The 26,572-nt window shown below is 38.5% G+C and overlaps 1 protein-coding gene across 5 annotated transcripts in view; it reads left to right on the top strand.

Moving 5' to 3' along the window:
• The window catches only part of LOC121639663 (RNA-binding protein with multiple splicing-like), a 41,785-nt gene that overhangs the window by 10,873 nt on the left and 4,340 nt on the right, over positions 1 to 26,572 (top strand). For 2 of the 5 annotated variants that reach the window (XM_041985045.1, XM_041985044.1), the window contains exons 2-6: positions 7,562 to 7,639; positions 8,302 to 8,340; positions 11,091 to 11,153; positions 13,985 to 14,135; positions 19,632 to 19,701. In XM_041985045.1, coding sequence (XP_041840979.1) covers positions 7,562 to 7,639; positions 8,302 to 8,340; positions 11,091 to 11,153; positions 13,985 to 14,135; positions 19,632 to 19,701 — 401 coding nt within the window. Of the gene's footprint in view, positions 1 to 7,561; positions 7,640 to 8,301; positions 8,341 to 11,090; positions 11,154 to 13,984; positions 14,136 to 16,436; positions 16,565 to 19,631; positions 19,702 to 26,572 lie in introns of all 5 variants that reach the window. The other 3 variants (XM_041985043.1, XM_041985042.1, XM_041985046.1) reach the window with 3 other exon arrangements.

Genomic DNA, 26,572 nt, shown 5'->3' with positions numbered 1-26,572 from the left:
TTCTTGTGTGACATGTTGACACTGAAAACGTCGTGGTGTCCACCACAGTGTCTTCCATCTTATGGGCTCGACACATGGGAGGCGACGTCGCTCCTTCTTCATTCATTTCCTATGGAACCTGCGTATTGAGGCGAAAATCGCTGTCCTCCTCCAGCCAAGCGACAGGCGACATTCGTGCATGTGAAATGTTGCGCTTGTTCATGTGTGCACACGGGGCTTGCAACGCGACACAAAAAAATAGAAAAATGTTCAATTTTTGTCGCTGGCGCATGCCACTACAACTAATCAGCGAGGGGCTTCATTGACTGACCAATGAGAGCAGGCTAGACAGCGCAGTCTGCAAACACTTTGAACATGGAAGAACAGAAGAACATTTTAGCCTAATAAAAGGCAGCCACGTGGCGAACGTAGGTTCTGGATTTATCTGGATCAGCCTTGAGGTCCATCAGATGATATTAACGATGTTGTTTCCTATTTTGTAAACTTGGATGAACCCAGAATTGTCTCTCATTTATACAGTAAACGGCAAGATTTCTGTCAATTCGTGCAAAATCTTCTGACTCTCTATCTGTCATACTTTGTCACGGACTGGTTTGAAAATGTCAAAATCCCCACCAATATCATAACCAATCAAATTTCTTGGAGAAAAGCGATCTTGGAGAAAAGCGATCTTAGAGCGCGATACTGCTGTCGCTGTCGTTGGTCGCCTCCCGTGTGTCCAGCCCATTACGCTGAGCACTGAAGGTGGGTGTGCTTTTCTTCTCATGAACAATCTAGAGAAGATGACCAAAGACTCTAATAACTGAGTGTCCGTAAACGCCCCCCCCCCCGGACATCACTGAAATATGAAAGTAGAATATAAAAACATATTGTTTTCAGCCTCCATTGAAAACTTAAACAAGCATTTATGTGATAAAAAAAACTACAGCACTCACATGTCTGATGAGTATTCAACACTATAACACTGTAGAAAGCTCAGAAAAGTCAAAGTAGCATAATTTGGCCCCTTTAATTAAACTACTTGTAGTTGTATTAGGTAGTTGATCCTTCTAAATCTCAGCTGAAATATGAAAAAGATCTGAGTTATGATAGCCGGATTCTTCATTTAAAGTGACTCTTCACTTGTGTTTTGCTGTGAGCACAAACTCGACCCTTCTTAGTCTCCATCAAAGGCTGTTGCAAGAAAACCTGAAAGGTGTACTGATAGAGAATCAATTGGGTGATGATCTCATCCGGTGCTTGTGGAGTCATGGATCTATGATTAGAGGTGCTCAGATCCCCTGCGTCTTGCTGCAGAAATGGCCTTAATAGGATCTGATGGTTTTGGCCTGGGGCTACCCACTCGGCATGCTATGCTAAGGCGTTGCTATGGAACTGCACCGGTACGCCGGCTGCAAAGTACTCAGCTGGCTTGTGGTAGGTAGAGGCTGATGTTTTCGATTGGAGTCTGCCTGCATGTTTGCGTGAGCAAACCATAAATGGTCACTGACTCCAAGGCTACTCAGCACTATGTTGATGTAGGTATGTGACTCACAAGAAACCAATAAAACAGACCCTATAAAACAGTAACAGAAGGTTTGTCTTTACTTTTTACAAATCCTGAAAATCTGTTTAACCTCTGGCTTGACCTTCACTTTGGCTTAAGGTATCATAAAACTGAAGTGCTCTTTAAGTGATGGCAGCCTCTTTCCAACTCCCTGCCTCTTCGTTGTAGTCTGATAGCTACATAATAGACTGATCCTGTAATCAACAGCAGATGTCTACCGTGGAAGGCTTTTGACACATTAGCCTGTGAATCATTCAGTAACCGGTGTGTGCAATCAGCTCCACACCAGACATGCAGAAAACGATCATATATCACAACATCTGACGTCAGGAAGTCTCAGGAATGAGGTTCAACACAGCCAAGAATGTTCCATTGTTCTGAGTGTGTAGAGGACTCGTTGTGCGTCTTAACTGTGCAGCATGCCCAGCTATCAAGTTGCTTTAACTGTAGATAGGAGCTAATTCAGAGATGAAATCTGTCTATCTCAAAAAGGGTGGGGGTGTGTTGGTGGGGGGTGATTCTGTGTAATAAACTCTTCTGGTATTTTAACCAAATGTAGAAAATTATTGTTGTCATACAAGTGATGTTTGAATCTGTTATCTAAGCAGTAAGATGCAAGTCTAACATCCAATTGTTTGTCTTGGATGATTTTGTTGTTTTTTTTTTGTGGTCATTTGTGTCTTTAATATGAGTTATTCTCACTAAAAAGCAGCAGCAGTCCCAGGTGGAGATCTCAAACAGAAAGCTTTGTTGTCATTTTTATGACATACTTGTCGCAAACACAATTTTAGATTTGAGCACTTCTCTCCTCCACTGTACTTACCAGTCTCAACAGCTGTCTGTGACTGGCTTTGCTTGTGCCTGATTGATACCATCCTGTTCTGACTTTGTTCCTGTCTCTCTCCATATAAGGAGAGCGTCAGTAGTGTTTATTTAAACAGATCTACCAGAGACAGAGCATAGTGACAGCACTGCTGAGTTCAGCTAACCTCAGATAAGATAAGAGTGAAGGTGAGAAAGTTGCCAAGGTGAGAGGTTCTTTTAATTTTTAATTTCTTTTTTCTTTTCTTTTTTTGGGTTTATGGGTGTTTTGGCACTCGCCATGCTCTGGCTCCTCTAGTTGCTAAGCTTCTTTGTTTGTGTATTGCTCTGCTTTGGCTTCAGTGGTGTGTATCAGGTTACATGTGGGAATGAGGTGTAGTGTTAGCTCAGCAGTTCCTTTGTCCCCTCAAGTTGCGAAGCTATACCTTGTGAAACTGGGGGCTTTGAATTTATTCTGTGTGATATGACGATTTATTCTAAATTCAGCCTTGAATAGGATCAGATAACTTAAGTTATAGTGTTACATTAATGAATTTGATTTACAGGGTGGAGCTTATTAAGCCAGTGTGATGCACACCATCTGTTGTTTGATTTATAATCAAACAATAGCAATCACGTCTGCAATATCTCTCTCCAATCAGAAACATTTCTGAACAAAATTAAAACAGTTAAAGTGACATCACCGTTTAAAACTGAGTATAGACACTATTTCAGAAACTACATGTCTGTTTCTTTACTCCCACAATTCTCCAAAGCACTTAAATTATTTACATACAAAACAAAATAATTGAAAAACATAATCTACTTTCTGAAAGTAAATGTGGATTCACTAGACAGATCAACATCTCTGGCACTAATTGAATTAATGAAAGGAGTATTTTTGGACCTTAAAAAGCATAAATACCACTGATCATTATTAACTTAACTGAAAAGGTACAGGCTTAAAGTTGACATGGCTGAAAAGCTCTTTAAGAAACAGGCAACAGTGAGAATTTTCAGCAGATTTTGGAGATAATTACAACAGCAACTAGAAGTACTCTAGAGTGCAGACCTCTGCCAAGCCATAGGGTCACTCACCTGAGAAAAACCCACAAATTTTTTTCTGTTTTGGACATTGCTGCATGGGTAATCTACCGAATCTGCATCAATGCCAGAATGACCCGGTGATTATTGAGCCATCAATGTGAATCGTATTGCATTGTATCAGCAGGGGCTTCACTGTATCAATAATGTATCGTATCGCTGGCAGCATATCGAGATGTAAATCAAATTGTTATTGTTATTTTACCTGTGCAGCACTTAGGGGTCCTGTTGGTTTGAGAAAGTGCTATATAAATAAAAATTGATCTGATCTGAATGAATGAATGGATGAATGAATGAATGAATGAATGAATGAATGAATGAATGAATGAATGCTAACAGACGCCGCCAAAAACATAGCCTCTGCCTTGGAGGGGCGTAATAAGCAAACTAAAACTGTGGTTTGACAGAAATAAATTGTCATTAAATCTTAGCAAAACAAAGTTAATGCTGTTTGGAAGGAATAAAACAGATTCCCATGTAAAACTTATAATTGATAATACACAAATAGAAAAAGTAAATGCAAAAAACAATCATCGAATTCCACCGGAGCTTTTGGGGGAGCCTTATTTTCTTGCGCGCACTATGAGTTTGGAAGTCGCATGTGCACGCATACATATTAATGTATATTATGTATATTAGCACACGTAGCGAACAAATAAAGTTTCTTGGTGTAGTCCTGGACCACAAAATCAGCTGAAGACCTCATGTAAGCCACTTAAGAGCAAAGTTGGCAAAATACACTGCAATTCTTGGTAAAATAAGTCACATCTTGGATCCTAAATCTCTACATATGCTATACTAACACAGATTTATACACACTTGCTAATTTATAAAATTGTGCACACTGAAATTTATGGATTTTGTTCAATTTAAAAGAGCGCAATGTACAAAGCTAGACAAAAATCTACTGCCAAAAAATATTCGGGGCAGATACAAAGATAGAGAAGAATGCTGTAATTTAAGGGGATATCTAAAGTTTAAAGAGCACAAAGTAAGAACAACAATAAAAAAAAGTATATACATATCAAGCTGTGGGTTTACTTTGTGGACCAGTCTGGAGCAAGAGATAAAGCAAAGTACAAACATAAATATATTTTAAAAGAGGTATAAAACAAAATATTTTACAAGGTGTATGGAAGCTGAGGGATTAAAATGGATAAACATATGAGATATAAAATATGGATATTTTCGTAGTCTATATACATGTGTTTTATACATTTTTAAGGGTGCGCTATTTATGTTTATTAAGATGGATATTTATGTGTGTATGTATTATATTTGTATGAATGTAGTATATATGGTCATTGATATGGATTTTTCTGTAGCATATATATTGATGGGATAATTACACATGGATAAGTACATCGTTGTGTAGTAAATAGATATATAAACCATGATGAGTAAATGGAGTGGAAATTCTGAAAAAAAAGAGCGTACCTCTTCCCACCTTTATTTCTCAAGCTTGTTCATATTATGAGTTGATGATGATAATTTTTTTTTATCATTTTCTTCTTTATTTTTTCTTTTTTAGCATTAGCGTGTTGTAGTGCTATGTCTGTCTTTACCAAATGCTGGCACTGGTGCTAATGGGCCTGCATGTGTTGAAAGAAAGCTACCTTTTACATCTACCTTTTTAAACATGGCCACTGGGTTTCCCATTTTATACCTTTCGAGTGCAAAAGTAAAAGATGTGACAGTTCTCTTCAGCTGTGTTGCTTGTTATAACTTGAATTTCGTTTTCATTTGTGTGCAGTTAATGAGCGAGGTGACAGTAAAAGACACTAATGGTTGATCTAAACATTTTTGGGTGAAACAGAGAAAATATTGGTAGAATTTTACCTTTTCCCTTGGCTTCTTTTAAGTATATCAAAAATGTGTAATAAAACTGAATGCTTTGGCATATTAGCTAGGTCAGTGTGACCTGAAAGTAGCCCCATTGTCTTGAACTGTTTTGAGAGAGGCTGCCTTATGTTGTTGTTTTACCACTTGCTGTTGCCATTATCTTGAAGGAATAGGAAATTATCTTCTTTGTTTAATTGCCTAATATTAGAAGTACAGTGCGACAAAGATGGGTGTACCCTCAGAGTCTGAAAAACAGATCCAATAAAGTAGCCCTTTCATTTTTAACTTGATTAACATGTCAAATTATCATGTATGTGTTACAACACATATGTGCAAAGTCAACCATTAGTGCTGTTACTATGGATTTCTGTTTTGAAACTGCAGCCTACATGTGGGGTAGAACTTTAATGCTAGTATGAAAAACTGATTAAACGAAAAACCAGCCAAGTTATGAGGAGAAGCCATAGGCTGCTGCTACCGTGGTAACTTCAAACATGCTAACATACTAAACAACAGAAATTGTTTGCAAGTGGAAGTATCTGAATAATTACTTATAAATTTTCTTGCGCTATCCAGAGTACTAGAAGTAAAATGCACACCAGTAAGTCAAGCTAGCAAGCAGCTGTTAGCGGCTGTGGCTTGGCCTGCCACCATAGCTGCTAGTTGTTCTGGCTGGCCAGCATTACATACAAGCAACTAAAGAAAAAAAAAAAAAGAAAAAAGAAAAGCACTGGAAGTGAACACTTTACTGTGCTGACAAATAATTAATGTCTTCTTGGGAACCACTCTGGGATTCAAAGAACTGGCTGTAGCATAGCATAGCAGAGTCAGCACGGGACCAGCATATTCATAGAAATGGGTGATCAGGGGATTATCAGGGGATTAATGATAGGTGGAGCTGGACTGTAATAAGTTTATGGTCTCAATTGCTTGTTTTAGGTCCTCTTTAGCCAAGCAGGATGTTAATTCAGAGTAAAACAATGAGTAGTGCAAGAGATTTTTGCTATTTGCTGTCTTGTATGCAATATTGAATTTAAAAAAGGCAAGATGATTTCAGCAAAAACTGTGTATTTAATCAATTTTCTTGTAGACTTCATGTGCAAAGTTTAAAAACTATATGCATGTATGAAAAAGTCAGAAACTTGTTGGCTTGAAATTAGTACAACAGTTATGACAGTATGATTTCAGGAGCTTTTGATTTGTTTAATAAATGGCTCCTCAGGTGGAGCCATGCAAGCTATTTCTACAATTATTACTAAGCTAAGCAAACTGCTGACTGGTTCTCACTTTATAAATATTATCAGTCCCAATCCTCTCATCTCATAGTCAACACAAAGACTACATAAAATTAAGAGGAAAAAGCTCAATTTTCATTATTTGCATTAAGTTAAATTTAAGTTAGGTATGTTCAGAGGTACTTTCTCTCTTTTGTTTCCAAAGCAATGTTTAAAACAGCTTGGTGTGGAGATGATTTCACCTGTGCCTCCAACTCACAGCTGTCTTTTTCTCTCATAAACCTGTTTTTCTTGTCCTTATTTTTGCATCACTTAGTTTTGACATCATGGGAGGTTATGCACTTCTTGTCCACCAAATCGATATATTTTCATGATAAAGAGGCAGAAAGTACTATGCAAAATTCTCCCTTTTTTAACATTTGTATTTATTTTTATATACGATATATAAACCCTGTTTGAGTAAACCCATTTTACCTGCAGTACACCTGCAGTGCTCAAGCTGCATTAATTGTTTCCTCATCGGCACTCATAATAACACAACATAATACCTTCTTTGCCTAAAAGCACTTATCCTTCTGCTGCTCCCCTGTGGTTCTGCCACTTCTCTGTCTCCACAAGAGTTGCATTTTTCCTTTTTGTCCGTTGTTGCTAAGATATACAGTACATTATAATTCCCCAGCAATGTCAGCTTAAGTTGCAAGTTGAAAAGTTCAAATGTAAAACAGAGGCTGGAACTGCAGGGAAGGATTGCCATAAAAAAACAGCAGGTTGTAGATTACACAGGAGAACACAATACTGTAGAAAGGAGTGTGTGTGATTGGGTGTGTTAGCGTATTTGCTGAACTAAATGGCATCCCAATCTGTATTTGAAAAGTCTATCTTTAAGTGTAAAGCCAAGTCAAGTAACTATTTAACTCGTGTTCATTGCCCTTTTTCCCATAACCTCATCTGTTACTGTCAGAGAGGCAACGGAGCTATTTATAACAGGTGGAGGTTAATGAAAAATACATGATCTCTCTCTTGTCCTCCTCAGGTCCGAACACTATTTGTCAGTGGGCTACCACTGGATATTAAACCACGGGAGCTCTATCTCCTCTTCAGACCATTTAAGGTATGTTTGTATGTTTTAAACTGATGGGCTGCAGCTATTCTTAGCAGCTTTCTTTCCAGCAGTCAATGGGACCTCCATTAATGGTGATGAAATAAACGGTAATGGAAACTTTCCTGCAAGGTCCAAGTGTCTGTGTTCCTAAAGCCAGGGTTCAATCACATCTTGATCCACAGGAAGCTTGTGTGTGTGAGTGTCTCATGGAAAAATGGCTTGATGCCTCAAAAACAAAGCTATTTGCTTCACTTCAGAAACTCCACTTTGTCACATGCACATTGTTCCAGTTGAGTTAAATGCATGTGGATGTTGCAGGCTTTTTGGCCCATCGCCCGAGAATAATGCACCTTAATAGCGCAAGAGCAGCACTGTTTCAGTGAGTAATGAATCATGGCAATGCATGTAATCCCTCACTTAGACAATGCTTATTGTATGCGCACTGAGCAAATGGTTTATATCTTGAGTGTTGAGAATAGAAAGCAGTAATTATCCAGGTAAGACATAACAATCCAGTCTATATGGTTTTGATAAAATCTTCAAGATGCATGAAACAAGCTAATTCACTTATCTGCAACATTACCATGCAAAAATAATATTTACCAGGAATGGTTTTGGCTCAAAAGACTGCATTGCAACATCATAACTGTTGACCTTTTTCTTTGTTTCAGGGCTATGAAGGGTCCTTGATCAAACTGACTTCTAAACAGGTATGTTAAATAACACTAAATGCCTTGTTTTCATACCAAGTACCTACTAAAGGAAGCCTTGTTGGTTCTCTTGGGTTACACAACTTCTTGCTCATCAACACCTTTGCATTTTTTGTATCCTCTCATCCTCTTTTTTCCCCCTTGGGGGTGTCACCTTGTTAACGACAAGGGATTAACCTCATTTTTTTAGAAGGCGCCTTTTAAAGGAAAACAAAGGTTTAGTTTAAGGTGGAAAGACATGTTGCACCAACTTGCCTTTGGCAGTGGGATAGCGCTTTCGTCTCAGACAGTCAACGATGTGTAAGGATGTGAAAGGGGAAGAATTTGAAGGTGTCGGCACGAACATTTTGACAAGAACAGTACTGATGGTGAAGTTGTTCCTCCAGGGGGTGTGGGACTGAAAATGAGCTCAGCTGGCAGGCATCCATAGCCAGAGTTAAGCAATTTAGCTTTGTGTCAGTATACTTATTACCACATTACACTGTTTCCCATTAAGACATGACACGCTTATTAGAAGGGTTTAGGGCGATGTGCTCAGCGTAACACCTTAAAACTAAAAATAAAAGAGAGCGTTTTTTGCAGCATAGAAATCTCCAAAAAAAGATGCTTTAGGATTACGCTACTTATTTTTATTTATGTTATTGTGGTTGCAGGCTGAAGCATCCACAAGATAAAAAACTATGTAGTTTTCTCATATAAGGTTGAATCCAGCACCATTTTCAGCATGGTACTGTTTTACTATTATTGTTAATGCATTGCTTATATTTCTTTTTGAGGTTAGATTTCAAATTTTGTGTGCTGTAATCTAGATGTCATAATTTAAAGATGTGTCTTTTTATTAAATAATTAGGTGGCAATTCTTTGTGCTCTGCTTCAACACAAACCAGGTATTAGTTTGTGAGATGCTCATCTGTGGGGTCTGTGAGATAATATACCAATAACAAATAAAACCCAGACACCCATTATTTTTTAATTCTAATTAGCTCATCACTAAAAAGTTAACCTTATTACAGCAAAATCTATTAAAAATGTGAGTGTCTTGAGGTTAATTCTCACAAGTCTTATCTTAACATGTGCTTCTCACTTTGGCTAGTGACTCATATAAGGTAGTAAGATAGCTGCCCAAGTGTTTGAGAACTGGTGAAGTTTCTTTAAAAACTCCCTCTAGGTTTACCCTGAAATTCTGGACCAGGGTGCAGGGAGACATTGTTTCTCTGTGGTCTTCTCCATGCCATAGTCTGCATACATAAGTTAACATTAGCAGCTTAAATGTGGTGTCATGCCATGTGTCTGCCTGTAAAAATGAAGCTTAGAACTGTCTTTGTAAACACTGTTCAGTGCTTTAACTTTGCACTTTCTGAACTGGTATTTTTAAGTAATGGAAAAACTCAAAACTTCAGTTCCCTCATAATTTTGCAGAATATTTGTAACTTTGTAGAAGCCAAGTAGCTTGAAACTGGTGCTACAAATTCATGTTGATACCGTTTGCATTTAATCTTCTTTACTTAAGACAGTGCAGAGTTTATGCTCTAGAATTGGTTTCCCAGCTAAAAGTTGGTTCTTTGGCTGTGAAAGAAAGAAGCATCTGAAGCACGGTCTTCAAACTAGCCCTTGGTTAAACAGACTTGGCTGTAAAGGGGCATCTGCTACCTTCCCACATAAATGCCATCTTCAACATGGCAAATGTCAACTGATGCATGTGTCCAGTCAGGAGCTTCCAAGTGTTATGCAGGAGTCTCCAGGCTTTGTTTTGCTTTTCCCAGCTAATGGCAGTGATAATAGTGTCGTAAATCAATCGATAGCCCTTCCCATACAAGTCAAAGAACCCACAACCATTTCCATATATAGCAGCAGCCAGATCTCAGACCCTTCCTATTTATATTCCTGTTTCCCTTCCTCCTCCTGACGTCTTCACTTAGTCCTTTTTCTTTTGTGTGTGTGTTTCTTCCTTTTTCTTGTTTCCCTCCTCCTCTTCTTCTCACTCCACTCTTTCAAAATTCCCATAACCCTTGACTGTGTTTCCAGATCACACACAGCAGCGTGACCCCGTGGGAGCAACATGTTTAGATTCTCCCCTTCCACACAAACATACTCAACAAAATTGTTCATTTTTTTTTCATATCTGCAGTCAGTTAAAAATATGGCAGCCACACCTGCTTCTTTGTGCTTTTTTTTTTTTATTCTTTTCCTTCTTCCTCACTTGATGTTGGTATTTCAGCTACTAGCTACAAAGACATATTGCAAGAATTTCAAACAACAGCAGGTTAAATAGATGTGAACAAAAATATGTTGTAATGACAGGTTATTTGACGTTTTAAAATCTACTCCTACTGTTCGCCTCACTTTCTTTCTTTCTTACCTTTAACCTCTATATTCCGTTTTCATTTGTCTTCTATCTTTATCCTTCTTCATTTTTTTCTCCCCTGTCTGCCTCTCTTACAGTAACTCTTACATTCACTTTCCTGCTCTCATGTTGCCCGTATATGGGCAAAGGGGAGCTGAATGATGAACTCTCTTTCTACAAAGTCAGTGCTCAGCCTGCATTTTTCTGCTTCTGTCTATCTCCCTCCTTCTGTCACCACAGTTTTCTAAACAGGGCAAGAGAGAAAGATACAGAGAAGGAAGAGTAAAAGAAAAAAAAATATATAAAAAAAGAACAACATGTCTTTGTCACTCAGACAGAAGTGCAGACTCAGTTTTCTGCCTTAAACCATGTTTCTTTCTTTTGTTCTGTTTTCTTGTCTCCCCAGCCAGTGGGGTTTGTCAGCTTTGACAGTCGATCAGAGGCGGAGGCTGCTAAGAATGCCTTGAACGTAAGTGTCATGCCCTCTTCGTGCTCCTCTCATGCACCAGCTCAGCACAAGCAGATCTTGTGATGGCTTGGAATCGCATCTCTCTGCTTGCAGTGCGGATGCATTAAATATCAGGGAAATCCAGACACTCCTACATTTTATATCACATACAAAATAAAAAAAAATGGCTACTTTAAATACTGTACAATCTAAAGGTTTCTGCTTGAGAAATAACAGCTTTTTCCTTTAAGCTTTGCCAGGGAATCCTGCAAGGTCAGGAGAAAATTAGCTCTTCTTCCACATATAAATAGAAGATATTGATCTAGGATTTAATTTTAATCTCACTTATTTCAGACTGTAGCTCAGTGGAAAGCCTTGATGAGGCAGACTCAAATATAAAAAAGAACCCTTCCTCATAGGGGTTTTATTCAGCTCTCTTGAAGTAATGAACAACAGCTCTCACACCTTTTTTTTTCCTTCAGTTGCTTCCAGAGTTTTTTGGTTGATCTCTTTGTCATGGAAGTAGAGCACTTTTATCACTGTCCTGAAGTAAGACCATGACAGCAGTCTTCAAACTTTCAGAAGTTGAGATTTTGTAGAGGGAAGAAAAGATAAAAATTATCATCTTATTATGAGCACCAACACACACTGGTTCCATAGAATCTCTAAGTGGGGCTGAGAATTGACAAAAAAGCTCTTGCTCTTTTTTTTTTTTTGTTTGGGAACAGCAACTTCCCAGGGGTCATATGGAGATAAGCTAGATTTTTGCAAACATCTATCTGCATATTGAAATATGTGGAGGGTTGAGAAAACTGGAGAAAGAAGGGGGTTTGTTTGCTGCCACAGGGGTTGTGTTGTATTTCCATTAAACTGCAGAGCCTCTCAACAGCAGCGTTACAATTGTCATTACCACAGCAGTTGACACGGAAGACAATAAGAAACACTTTCAAGGTAGATGTTCATCACAGTTCAAACAGAAGTGTGCTCAGGCCTCATTATACCCATGTACCTTATTATACCTCTGCAGCCTCTACCGGCAGAAGCTGCGAGTGCACTGAGCCAAGGCAATCCTAGTTAATTCCCCACTCTTTTATGAGAAGAGCCGTCTCTCTCTTGTTTTAGCTCAGCTCTGCCTGAGCCTGTAGGGACGAGCCGAGAAGCCCAGCCCCACAGCTTCTTGCTCTTTTGCTGCAGAGAGCTTCACTCCTGACTGCTTTTTGCCTCAGCCAATCTGACCTTTGCGCTGTTCTGTGTCTTTTAAAGACAATCGAATTAGGTTAATTAGAGGGTGTTTATAGCTGCTGCTAAAATTCTGCCCTGCCTTGTTAATTTCAAACAAAGGAAACAAATAGCTTTGTTTTCAAATGAAGAAGAACTTTGTTTGTGCCACATTCCTCCTTTTTCTTCAAGCAGAAGTAATTGAGAGGAAAAATTATTTGGACTACTGCTCATGTGAAGTTATTTGAAGTAGAAAAAAAAAACAACCTTTCTCTTTGACTTGCCTTGAGCAGGAGCATGACAGAGGACTTTTAGGAGCAGCATCTCAAGAATTTACCAAAATGTAAATGTAAGCTGCAATGCTCATTGTGTGACTACAAATGAGGGATTTGATGTCATGATATTGAATTACAGTAACAGGGTTCAGCAGGAAGCATAGTGAGGTCCTCGTGGCTTACCTTCCTGTGTTGTTAATGACATCATTTACTAGTCAGCTTTGTGCCACTGCATTCAAACATTCAGTTACATGTGTTGCTCATCATCACATGCACCACACTGGAATATTACTGTAACCCACAGTAACCGCTTTACAACAGGCTTAACAAGATTTCAGCGACGGACTAAAATTCATCAAATTCTGAGAAATGAAAAGTATACAAAGTGGCAGCTCCTGATACCAACCAGATCCCATCACATTTCCCTGGAACAGACAACAGAAGCGAAGATGCCCACAATATTGTTTCTCCCTCTGCTGTGGGCTAAATTAGTCTGCATCATCACTACATCAAACACAAGTCAACAAGCCACTTGCTCTCTAGTATTTATCACCAAGTGAGTGCTGTGCAAATTTATTTAGTCTGCCTGTTTATGTGAGGTTGTGAAAGCAAAGCATTATCAGTCTTATTTTTAACACCTTTAAAGGAGTGATTTTGTAGTGAACCTAATCTGACTCAACAAGGACACCTCCCAAGTTGCTGACTTTGAGCAACCTTCCAGGAAAACAAGACTTTTAAGAACTTTGTAAACAGTTTGTCTGCATACATCGTATTTCAGCTGTGAGGAATAATTGTTCAGCATATAAAACAACCTGAACATGTTGAAATCTTCAGACATGCAAAATGAAATCCTGAGTTTAAATGTGGCCAGTCTGCTGGAGCTACACACACACAAGGAGAACTTGCATTTTGAGATTGAGATTTATTAGCATTTGATGCTGTTTTGATTTTCAGTTTGTTCACATACTAGTAGGGAACTGGCATTTGAGCTTCCCTCAAGCCCTGAGTTTTGGTGAAACCCTGAAGCTTTAATTATAACTTCAAATAAAAAGAAATTGCATAGTTATTGTGTAAAAAAATGACAAATCTCTGTACATAAACATTTCAGGAAAGGAGTCAGCTACAAATACCTTTTAGTTATATAACTAAAAATGTCCGTCTGAGCAACCAGAGGTGAGTGAAACCCTGGAGCTTAATACCTTTAATGATTGATTTATTCTCAACTGATGATTGTGACTACTGATACTTCAGCTCTGTGTACTTTCCCAGTATGTTCTCCAGTATCTTACTGAATGGAATTCCAGAAAACAAAGTATTTTTTTTTTTTTTTTACTAATGAATCTTTCCGGTCTATCTCAGGGGGTCCGTTTCGACCCAGAGATTCCCCAAACTCTGCGGCTGGAGTTCGCCAAGGCCAACACCAAAATGGCCAAAAACAAGCTGGTTGGCACTCCCAACCCTCCCCCTTCCCAGCAGAGCCCTGGGCCACAGTTCATTAGCAGAGACCCATGTGAGTACTCCGATCATTCGTCTGTCTGTCCCTGAGTGCGGCTTACTTTGTCCATCCTGCTGTAAAGCTGTTTCCTTTGTTTTTAGTCATGAATAGGGGACGTTTTGTGCTATAATTGTGGTGTGTCTTTTAACAGAAGTTTTATTTCTAGATTGTGATGATTATTCTGTTATTTAACATTTTGATTTGTGCAAACACGATGCTATTTTTTTCTTGAAGTGTTAACAAAAGTGAATCCTGTCCACACATTTACACGTGTTTGTTTGAAGTCCTATGAATCATGCGCTGTGCTATGCTGGCTCGATTTGTGCTCTCCCCTTAAGAGACTCATGGCTCACTTTAGATTAATAACTAATTAACAGTGCATGTTTATTGTTAACTGTTGCTTTAATTAATTGGTCTCAAGGCATGTTGGTATCAGGTGTGCATGGATTTGCTCATGCAGGTCTGCTTTTTATTTTTTGTTCCAGTTAAACATTTTTCCAAGAGGTTAAGGATTTTGTAGAAGTCAGCCATTGATAGTTAAACATAGGCCAGCTGTGGTAATACATTCTTTCTGAATGACCAAACTACTCTTATCTTGGATCTTTTCTTTGCCAGAGAAAGGGTGGTACTTGGTGCCTCAGAGGAAAATGGAAGGAAACGATTAATGAAACCATGACGTAATCACCAGGAGAGAAATTGCTGTCATTTCCTGATAAGAGATGTTTAAATCAGCCCTTTTTTTCTGATCATGCTTTGATAAACAGTCACCAGGAGACATGGAGAGCACAGTAACATGCTCCTTGAAATCATACGGCTATCTGATGGTTCACCAATGAGTTGCTCCATGTTGTCTGATTCTGTTTTTTTTAGGTGTGCACGCCCTTTGTACCACACAGCACCGTCTCCTTACTTGTGCACTTTTTTTTATAGTCACTCTGCACTCGACTGAGTAAATAAATCAACATGTCTGAGGTGGTTTCCTCTCATTTTCCCCTGAAATATGAGATGTGATTTCTAAGGTGTAACTGACTGTTCTCTTAGTGTCTGCTGCCATGCCCGTGAAACTTCCTGCTCTTACACTGGACATAAGCAGTTTGGATGTGTAACAGTGTCAGATTTATTATAAAAACAAGCAGTAAATTATTTGTCCTTGATTTCAGAAAGCTGTGCAAAAGCAGGCTTTACATTTAAATTGACAGTCGTCAATTTCGTTGGCTGAACTGACTCGTAGTTTAACAGCTTATGAGTTGGTTAAAAGCAATAAAAAGTCTTAAATATTTATAAAATGTTACATAGTAGGTCCTACATTATTGTGCTGGTTGTGAATTTAACTGCAAGGTTAAATTGTTAAAGAGGATTTTATTAACTTTATCTTAAATTCTGTGACCTACATAGTCATCTATAAGATTATTCAACCCCCACTGCTTGGAGAATTCCACGTAGTGTTGGATGTTTATCCAAAATGTTGGCAAAGTTTGAAGTCTTGATTTATAAGTATGTAAAAAATGGGAGTTACACTCTAACTCTTTAAAGAGGCAGAAGGTAAAACTGGCCTGTTTCAACCTGTTGATAAACCCAACTTACTTTAGTTGCCTTAGTTGAGTCCTACATTAAAAGCATAGAAATTAAATTAGCACAGTAAAACTGCAGGATAGGACTTAATAGGATATATAAATGCTGGGATGCTGGGATTAAGTAGTCATGAACTGGGTATTTACCGTGAACATGGTTCATTCTTTGAGTTGTTTGTCTCTGTGTTGGCCTTTGATGGGCTGGTGACCTGTCCAGGGTGTACCCTGCTCATCACCTGATGGCAGCTGGGGTAGGCTTCAGGCCCTCTGTCACTCTGAACATATTAAAATGGGTATAGAGTTGATGGATGGCTGGAACTTTTTTATAACACGATCAGTTTTTGAAGTGGACAGCAATGTTGCAGCTTTAAACTGATAAACATCACATTTTCTATTCATTACACCTTTGATGCTATATTATGCTCTTCAAAAGGCTATGCCAGTGTACACCACTCTAACATGAAGAGTAATGCAAAGTTTCCAGTCTTGCTGAGTCTGGTTAGTTTCTAAACTATGACTGTAATATGTTCAGGCAAATTCCTGGACCTCAAGGATTTTGTATGCATTCACATGAATTAAAGAAATGAAATAAGAGGAATCAACTTCAGATCATTGATAACCCTCCTTCCCCCATTGTGCACCTCCACAATCACTATCATCACCACCACCTCCACCCTGTCTCTATCCACCCACCCATTCACTTGCCACTCTCCTCACTCCACTCCTCCTCTTCTTCTTTCCACAGATGAGCTCACAGTGCCTGCTCTATATCCCAGCAGCCCAGACGTGTGGGCGTCATACCCGCTGTACCCGGCGGAGCTGTCGCCGGCCCTTCCACCCGCTTTCACCTACCCCTCCTCGCTCCACGCTCAGGTAACCTGCAAATCCCACCTCCTGTCCCCCCATCACCAACACCGCCGCCGCCGCTGCCCCGTCACCTTCTCCCGAGCTCACCGCACACAAACAGCTGCCATCGACAGACCTGGAATCATTTTCGGCTCCATCGCACAAATGCACTTTAGAGCACACACCTCTCCAATCACTTTGCCTTTTGAAGATTTGCAGAAGTACTGATTAGCTGAAAAGCATAAGTTACAGTTAAAATGCATATTTAATGGTTAAACTTGTGGTGTTAGGAAATCTTTGAGAAATCAGATACAGGGGAATTTTATTATTTTTCTTGGTAGGTATGAGATTTTTTTTTTCCATTATACACAGATATGTGGAGTGGTGATTGATTAATATGAAGGTGAAACAAAATTCAGCAGTCACAAAACATCCAAATGTATCCTGTCCTGGACTGGAACTTTCCATCCTGTTCAAGTTATTTTAAAAATAGTAACTACTACTTCGTAGCTTGAAACCATGGTCTCTGGATCTCATAATGCTGTGCCTGCATTATTATGAGTTATTATGAGAATTTTGCATAACTGAATTTGTACACTGATAGTGAAATTAGTGAGTTTATAAATATTTAATTCACATTCTAACTTTGGATACGTGTAATGTTTTTTTAGTCTCCCTTCAGAGGAACAGCAGCCTGACCTGATGAACTTCCAGGAATAAAAATAAACTACTTTCAACTGATCACTATACCTTTAAAATGCACAAAGGCAGAAGGTTGTTCATGCATTTGAGTGACCGTGAAGTCCTCTTAAAAAGATCTATAAAGTCCAGATGGTGCTTGAAGGAACACTCTGAAAATATAACAAAGAAATAAATCACCTTGGAAATATTCAACATCCCAAACCACAGTTTTCTGTGATTTGTGGATAGATAAAAACTCATTCAGTCAGTTCATCTATGCAGCTTAATACTCCAGTTGTTGGAAAGGTTTGCATCATAACTTCACCAGTGTTTGCCTCATTAATGAAATCCTTTTTTGTTTTTCAAAAAAAAGAGCAAGCCCGTTTATCGAGGTATTCTAATCTGCACGGCTCAACTGTGAGTTCACATGAGAGTTTATTATTGATCTCTTGAAGTTCTTCTCATGAAGCCTGTTTAGTGCAAGTTGACCCCTCCGTACATTCTCAGTGTTTGACTTTACATTTCTGTTTATTGATTTGTTTGCAAGATTGCATTGATTGCTTATATAGAATCTTTAAAGCACAAATTGTTATACATCAGACTGTGTACACATTATCTGATGGTAAAAACTGCGAGCACATAGGATATATCTCAACATGTAAAAGGACTTCTGGGTTTTTTAAATCACACTTGCTGAAACTCAGATGATGTCAGAATATGAAATGAGTGCAAACTGAATCTGCAGAGCTGGCATTTCTCCATATGCATGTGATATGTGCACACACTGACTCTTGCTGGGAGTCTTGCTGGGAATTGTAATAGGATATTTAGGATAGAATAAAGGCTATATATTATTTAAGTGATTGGTCCACATTTGTTTACAACTTTGTTTTTTTTTTTTTTTTTTTTTTTTTTACATCTGTTACAGCCCTTTAATTTAAAGTAATAGTGCATAAGTTTCTGACCTAAAAACTCAGTGCTACTGACTTATTTTGATGACACTTACATTTATTAAATGCATTTCTGGAGCCATCATTGCCCTCCAGTGTCCTGAGGCTGAGAAACTGCATTTTACAACTTTGTGATCCAGCCCGGAGCATCACGTGTTACCGCACCACAGCACAGGCCAGCAACTGGATTTCAACACACTGATCCATTTGGATGTGCGCCATGGATTCAGCAATAAAAACACCAGAGGACATTATCTATGGAAACGAGGAAAAGAAAGGGACAAAGCAATAAATAATATGAAAGTCAGTATTTGACTGACTTTTACTGGCTGGAGACAACTCCCCGAGAAGACACGGGATGCAAGACGAATGCCGAATTATCCTTCTTTAGGAAGCACCAAAGTGAAAATCTGCCAAAGTTCTGTAGTTCTTCCATAAGTTAGCTTTTGTTTAGGTAAAAAAATATCTCAAATGCAAAGATGCACTTTGAATTATATTATAATTGGTTTGAATTAGAGTTTGTCTTTAATTTGATGTGAAGTTGTTCTGTATAAATAAACTGAATTGATTTTAAAATTAACTTTAAGATAAGTAAAACAAAATTAATGAGGTTAAGAACCTAAAATATAAAGGGAAATATACTGTTAATTCCCTTTCTCTTGGATGTTGAACAAATTTCTTTATTAAAGAAACTGGATCTCTTAACTTTTGCATTTAAGGTGACAGAGAGAAAGTTGCTTAAGGTCAATGTTTTTTAAAGTGAAGTTCACAAAATCTAGAAAAAGTGTTTTTTATGTGTTCAAATATTGTTCTTTGAAAGAAAATTGGAATCAGAGGGTCAGACCTTTTAAAAAGAAAATTAAAAATGGAAGGTTCCAGGAAAGCAGCAAACAGCACATCAATTATAAGACACACACACATGCAATAATGTAATAATTCCTAATAGTTTCAGTAATAATATCCAAAAATAAGCCTTTAATTTCTCATTAAAAACTGAACATATAACATTTTAAATGTTCAAAGCTGAAAATAAAAGGTTACTTTGAACTTTTTAAACAAGAAGCCTTATGGGTTTTTGTTAGCTACCTGCGATCAATAAACACCATTAATTCCTGTTACATTTCTGTAAATACATTTTAAATAAATGAAATTATTTGAGAGTTAATAAATAATAGATAACGTTTACTGTAGAGTTACATATAATGAATTTTAGCTCAGTTAGATCCTCCGGTTGTTGTCTCATAGATAAACTTAAACAAACCATCTGCTAATTTCTGACATGTACTATGAGGATGTGAGGATGGTACTAATAATTTAATCTCCCGTTCAGTAACAAAAAAATAAGGACACTTTTCAAAATGTCAAATAAAGCACAAGCTTTTGGTCTTCAACTACGTCCTGAGCAGAGACTCTCCAACATTTAGTGAATTATCTGATGTTAATATAAGATTATGTGTGTTTAGATTCGTTGGCTCCCACCTGCAGATGGAACTCCTCAGGGATGGAAGTCCAGGCAGTTCTGCTGAAGTATGTGTGAGTAACAGCCTTTCTCACACACACATAGACACAAATTTGGAGCCTCCTGCCCTGCTATGTCGAAGAAATGTACATTGTGTTGTGGCTTGAAACTACTACAGTAAATATTATGACACACTGTATAAACAGGCACTGAGATATTCCTAACATACATCGGTGCTATCACAGGATGTTGTTTCATGAGCATCAATTTAGCTCCCTCTTCTTGGTCTCAGACATTACATAAAAAAAAAAACTCCACCCAGCTAACGCCCAAAGTAAGCAGATAATTAGTCTAATATCTGCTGGTTGACTTCAAACATACATACAAGCCACCAACAAAAACATTAAGTTGTTAGAAGTAAACACGGGAGTATAAAACCCATTGGGTCAATGAAAATAGAGCCATAAAAGATGAAAGATGCAATCTGAAGGGGATCTCCATTATTTTCCCTGCACAGGTCACAGGGTACAGAGGGTGAACTTTTCCCATTGATGTTAGGGCTGATCTCAGGCATCAAAGAAACAAGTCAAACAGAATTTACAATGAGTGCCAATGCTGATGGTTTGATAAAGCAGACTGAATGAAGATCAGCAAATATGACTAAAATGCTAATACAAAGCTGCTTTGCATTAATACAGCCAGCAGTGACAGTCACTAAAGTACTGTGCTTGAGGGGTTTTGAAGAATGTTTACTTGAGTTTTTTTTTTTTATATATATATATATAATTTTTTTTAGCTCCACTATCAATCCTCCAGAAGCATCTACTGAGCTTTTTACTTTAGTTATGGCTTAGTCATCTCTTACTTTGTCTAGTATACATGTGTTTTGTAGAGCTGTATTTTAAGATTTGTTTAAGTTTGATTGTGTGTAAATTTCTGGAATATGGATTAACGCTACAAAACCTGAGGCAATGGTTCTGTCTCAGAAAATGATTTCAGTCTTGTTTGGATAAAGAGGTAGAGTATAACCAGAGGTAGGATATCCTGGTGCTTTCATAAACTGAAGATAAAAAGAAATGGGTCTTGGGCAATCTCTGTGGTGTGTGCTCACTACACTAAAACGTAAGTGATGTAGAGGAAGCTTTTTTGGTTGTATCAGTTAATCTACATCATGGCAACAGACTTTGAGCAATGACCAGAAGTCCTAAATTAAGCAGGTGTAATGACTTGATTGCGAAATAGCTGGGATACTAGTTGAAAATGTTGTTAATCTAGGAGGAGTTCAGATTAGACCCATTACATGTCTACAGTGTGGTTAAGGCAGCTGATAAGGATTTCCCCTGGACACTATGCTTTAGAGCTCTGCAGGCATTGGCCAGCAGGGTGGAGGCTCGGCTCAAGTCCCTGGAGAGATTACAAATCCCAGCTAGCTGGCGATGGCTTAGGTTCCTCTGGGAGGGGCTGGAGGAGAATGTTGAAGATCCAAATATCTTTTCTCACCCTGTCACTACTACAAGTCAGAAGTGAACTAATGGGTTTAGAGAGTGTGTGGATAGATGGATGGAAAGTTGCAGTCCTGAATTAGGAAGCAACTTTCCCACCAAACTCAGAGCTGGTGGTTTTACCCCTGGCTTTCAGCAAGACACTGAATCCAAAGTTTTCAGTTATGGGCTGATCTGCCAAAGTGTGACATTCAAGTGCTGACTAATTTATATTTAATTTAGTTAACTTTCAATACTTTCTAATTATATTTTTCAGCTAAAAAAAACACTAAAACACTGACATATTATTACTTTTATTATAAATGTGTCATAGATTTGTCTTTCACACCACCTGACTGCTGTAAGTCCAGCATTTATTCTCTTTTAATCTCTCCATTAGTTTGACTCTTGAACCAAATATCTTAGGCATATCTGGAGGATGCAAAATTTCTCTGTCCTACTGAAATAACAGGGATTAGATGATTCCTAAATGTTTAACTCAGATCAAAATTCTATATGATTTCAGAACAGAAATCCCTTTTTTTTTACTTTGTAAAGGTCATTCATTAACAAGACATGCAATAATAAGGATTTTTATTACAGGATCAGATAAAATTATTTTCTAAACAAACCTGTCTAATTAACGGCTGCATGAAATTTATTGTACTTCTATATAAGCTAATTATCATGCACATGGTTTTGCATTTGCCATAATAAACTCTGAATATTGTTGGAACCAAACAGCAGATATTAGAACCTGTTTGTCATTTTGTCGAACCTCAGACAGGATGAAATACATTTTTTAATTTAAAACTCTTTTTGTCATTTCTGTATACTTACAAAGCACTCTTTGGAGGATTGTAAAACAGAAGAGGCAGGGAGAGATAGTTGGTGTAATCAGAAAGGTTGTAAACATGGAATAACATCACCAAAACCTACTCACTCACCTGGGCCCTGCCAGAAGGGCCATTTTTATGAGTCTTTATTAAAGCAAATGATTAGCATGGGTTTTATTTGAAGTAAATTACAGATTGATTGTTTTAGTAAAGCTGCAGACAGAACGCTCAGCACTAGACTTCTAATAAGTAATTTGAAGAGTACAGGATTCAGCTGTAATCATGCATGAGCATCATGTGCTTCACTCTCTGCTTTACACAAACTGAACACTGTTGTGTTTGCAGAAAAACAAAACCACAAAGCACAACAAATCCCCCACTAGCTTGTGGATCTGTGTTGGCTGACTCTGCGTGTTCATGCGGCGCCAGTAATACTGTCACCCTCCCTCCAATGTCTCGGGACAGGAAGAGACATGTTCTCTCAAACCCCTCAGGGAGTCAGTGGGGAGTCGTGGGTGGTGACGAGAGCATGGAGGCTAACATTCATTAAGCTGTTGATTGGTGCTAGTCCTCTCCCGTCTCCCCTGAATCATAGCTAACATGTTTTGTAGAGACTTAAATATATTGCAAGAGGAAAAATAAATAAATAAAACACGCTGCTGGGATGACCTGATGCTCAGGGATTAAATCTCCAACAGGAGTGGGGTAATGTAGGGAAGGGAGTGGAGGAGGGAGGGGATTTGAGGAAATAATTATTCCTATCAAACCAGGAAGTCGTTTGGCCGGTCAGGCTGCCCCAGTGGATAATAACCCATCAGTGAAACAACAACTTCTCCACATCCGGCTAACAGTGGAGGGTGAAGTTAAAATCAAGACATCCAGTTTAATAATAATATTTAGATAATTTCATGTAACTGCATCACAAACACAGACACAAGAGAATCGTGCAGTGTGCAGAATAAGTGTATTTTAGACAGTACACACAAAACAAAGGGTTATGTTAATCTAAAATGCAAGTTTAAATACAAATAGAAATAGAACATAAAACACACACACACACACAGTCTCATTATTTACACTGTCCACCAACCACTACCATATTTTTGTTTTTCATTCTACATCTCCCTGGTTTTGTTTAAATTCCACTCCTCATTTAGCTGTACTTTGTTCATGAAGGCAGTAGCACACACGCTAAAGTAATCGTGCAGCCAATGGATGTATGACATATCACTGAATAGTGATCATAGGAAATGTACTGACAACACTCCCGGAACAAATAACGGAAATGGCTTGCTTAATTCATCACCTGCCAAACTAGTCCATTTTCATTCATCATGAAAATGATACTTTCATCATTAACCACTATAGTGACTCATTTTCCATCCAGTGGAACAAATTAATATAAAAGTACAATTCAGTCTGTCTCAACTACATTGTCCATAGCCAGTATATATAATTTCATAGTTATTCTTTTCCAGTTCTCCTGATATCTTGTTGAATTTTTTACTTTTCTATAAAGAACTCATTGTTGAATTAATCCCGCTGCTTAGGTTCGTCCCTGACATGGTGCAGCCTTGCAAACATATCCTTGAGATTTTGGGTCCTTCGTGTCTGTCAGATGGAAAGAATCATGTCAACGAATCACAGTGTTGATTTAGAAGGGAACTGTTAACAAGAGTATTATTTATTTATGCAATACAATCCAGCACACAAAAAGATTATAAAACTTTTTTTTTTCTTAAGCTGCAAGACAAAAACAGACTGAGGTTAAACAGAGAACGTGTGCATGTTACAACACTACTGCACTGCTTGTGTGCTATTGAGGAAAGGGAGCATTCATTACAAGACAGTTCTTGGACATAGTGCAAATGTTGAAGGGAAGAATTTCTCAACAGGGTTTCAGAAATAATTACATCTGTGGAGAGGTCTGTGATGGGTCAGTGGTTGTCTCGGTATCTGACTGGCTGGGACTACTACTTGGGAAATGTAAACAGGGAAGACTTGTATTTGTGTGTGTGTGAACGACTAGAAATGAGCCAAGTCTGTAGCAGTGGCATGTACTGAGTATCCTAATCACCTGCCAATAGCTGTGCCAGTTCGAACAGCTGTTTACTGACTTTTAAAGTTTTTGTTTTAATACTACAGGAGCCTAGTCGTTCATGTGAGGCTAAATTATTTCTGACATTCATGCTCTGGTTCAGAGCTAGATCCAAAAACAGCCTAATAGTGGACATTAATGCCTAGTGAACTCCAGTGAAAGGTAATCCAGATTTTCCATCTGACAAGGCATGGAAGGAGAGTGTGGTGGGTGTGAACCCCTATCTTGCGTGCTTGTGTGTGACCCTGAGAGAAGCGGATATGTGCATGTTGTCTGGCTACCTGCCTCGAGGAGGTTTTTTGGCCAATAGCCTGACAAAACCGCTGGTTCCCGTGCAATGTTGGACTAACTCCCACTGAAGGGGAGCTCAGGGCCAGCTGGGGCCTTTTCTAATAAGGAAGTGGGACTTTATTCCTCCACCCCCTGCTGACAGACAGACACATACAACCCCCCATACACACACATACACACACACAAACACAGACACAGGCATACAGTATAGCTACTTCATGGCTCCCCAGTCTCAGAAGCTAGAAACATGTCAGCAGCTGCGTTCATCATCACCCAGCTCCAGCCGCTATCGCTGGTATGTGAGAAACACAGCCAGAGCCTAAAGGCTTTTCCTCGGATTAAAGGGGCATCGGATGGGGAGGGGGGGGGGGGGGGGGGGGCTTTTTGATGGCCCTACAGTACAGGTACAGATCTCAACATCTAAGCTAATCTAAACATGAATATATAAACAAACTATTTTCTTTATCACACCAATGACTGCAACCATTTTAAAACCATTTTTATAACCTTTGTTTATGATCAAGACCTCAATTAGGGAAAGCCATTTTGTCAAGTAAGTTATTTTATGGTGGAGAATATTGATTTTTATATTCAAAAGCAAGATGGAAAAATAAAGAGTCACAGCTAAGTGCTTTAAAAGGCATTAACACAGCTGGTTAAATATAAATAATCTAAATTCTTGATAAAGGTCAAGGATTTGTTGAATATTAAAACACAAGTATGACATGAAATGCTGTAATTTCCACCTAGTCTTCTTTTCTGACATGCAAACCAGTTCAAAGACTCCTGAAAACACTATTGCTGTTACATAACTAATAGATTAGTCATTAAACGTAGAAATTCAAAAACACAATGAAAGTCAAATTATTTCAGCATTGTTTTGTTTTTTTGTCCAGAATGTAAGGTATGCCATTTCTATCAGAGAAAACTAAGAAAGTCAGAAAATCATTTACATTTCAGAGATTTGAAACAGTTACTTGTTGTGCTGTGCAAAAGCTTATCTCAGCTTATCTTCTGTTCTTCATTTACAGCACAATCAACGATCAGTAATAATGAACGGGAACATTCGCCGCATGAGGCATGGTTGGAAAAAAAAAAGAGAAAAGAAACCACCCAGGCGTTTATGAGAAACCCAGTCTGCTCCCACATTCTCAAACCTTTCTTGTTTACCTATCTCACATTATGCCCCTTGGCCGAGTTATTGGATGTAACACATTAAGCCTGCAAATCACTAAACCTATACCTAATCTGTGAAGACATGTTCAATGATCAACCCAATCTTTAACCTTGGTGTCTCAGCCAGAACAAATAGGGTGATCTGGAAGCATGCGTCGCATCAGTTTAGCCGAGCGGCTGTATAACACATCGATTCCCTCATCCCTGATTGAACGTGCAATGGGGCATCAGCTAGGGCGGCCATGCCCCTTAAAAAATGCAGTGTTCTCTGAACAGAGAACAGTTCCTAAGTCCCCTCTTCTGTCTGCAACAGTTTGTCTGTCTCATCGTCTTAAGGTCATGTTTGGTTTACTAATTGTTTATTGTTCTGTAGAGTCCCTCTCTTTTCTCTGAACTCAAGTTACCACAGGCTCTGGAAGATGTCTATTTTTGGCTCTGAAAATGGTGAGGTGGGGTTGGAGGTTTGACCTTTCTTTTTGGTCTGTTGGTGGTGGGTTGGTGTGTGTAGTCATAGGAGATATGGTTGTTAGGCGGAAGTTTAACATAAGTAACTAAGACATCATGTGCAACAGTGAAACTTTGACATGGGAATATCTGTTTAGAAGCACAGACCTTCACCAAGTTATTGTAATTATTTATTTATTTTATTCTTTTTCCCAATGATTGTGGGCATTATTTTTGAGTTAGAAACTCTAATGGCAAAATGATCCCTATCTCCCTATAATTAAGAATTCTTTAAAAAATTTCTGAATCCAGGCAGTGATCCGGATCAACCCCAAAATCTAATCACTTGTTCCTTATTCCATTTCAAATATTTCCTGACAATTTAATCAAAATCCATCCATAACCTTTTGAATTATGTTGCTAACAGACAGACAGACAAATCAATGCTGCTGAATGCATGACCTCCGCCTTGGTGGAGGTTAAAATCCAGGAAGCAGTCCATTGATGTTACGTCTCAGCATCTGTTCACTAAAGCATCCTTTCCACCAACAGGTGCAAGTCGGGACAGGATGGTTAGGGTGCAGATATTGTTTGTAAACTGTAATCTTGTTACGTTCCC

The sequence above is a fragment of the Melanotaenia boesemani genome, chromosome 5 (assembly GCF_017639745.1).
Source record: "Melanotaenia boesemani isolate fMelBoe1 chromosome 5, fMelBoe1.pri, whole genome shotgun sequence".
Lineage (NCBI taxonomy): Eukaryota > Metazoa > Chordata > Actinopteri > Atheriniformes > Melanotaeniidae > Melanotaenia > Melanotaenia boesemani.
The sequence above is the reverse complement of the archived record's forward strand: the minus strand, read 5'-3'. Positions and strand labels throughout refer to the sequence as shown.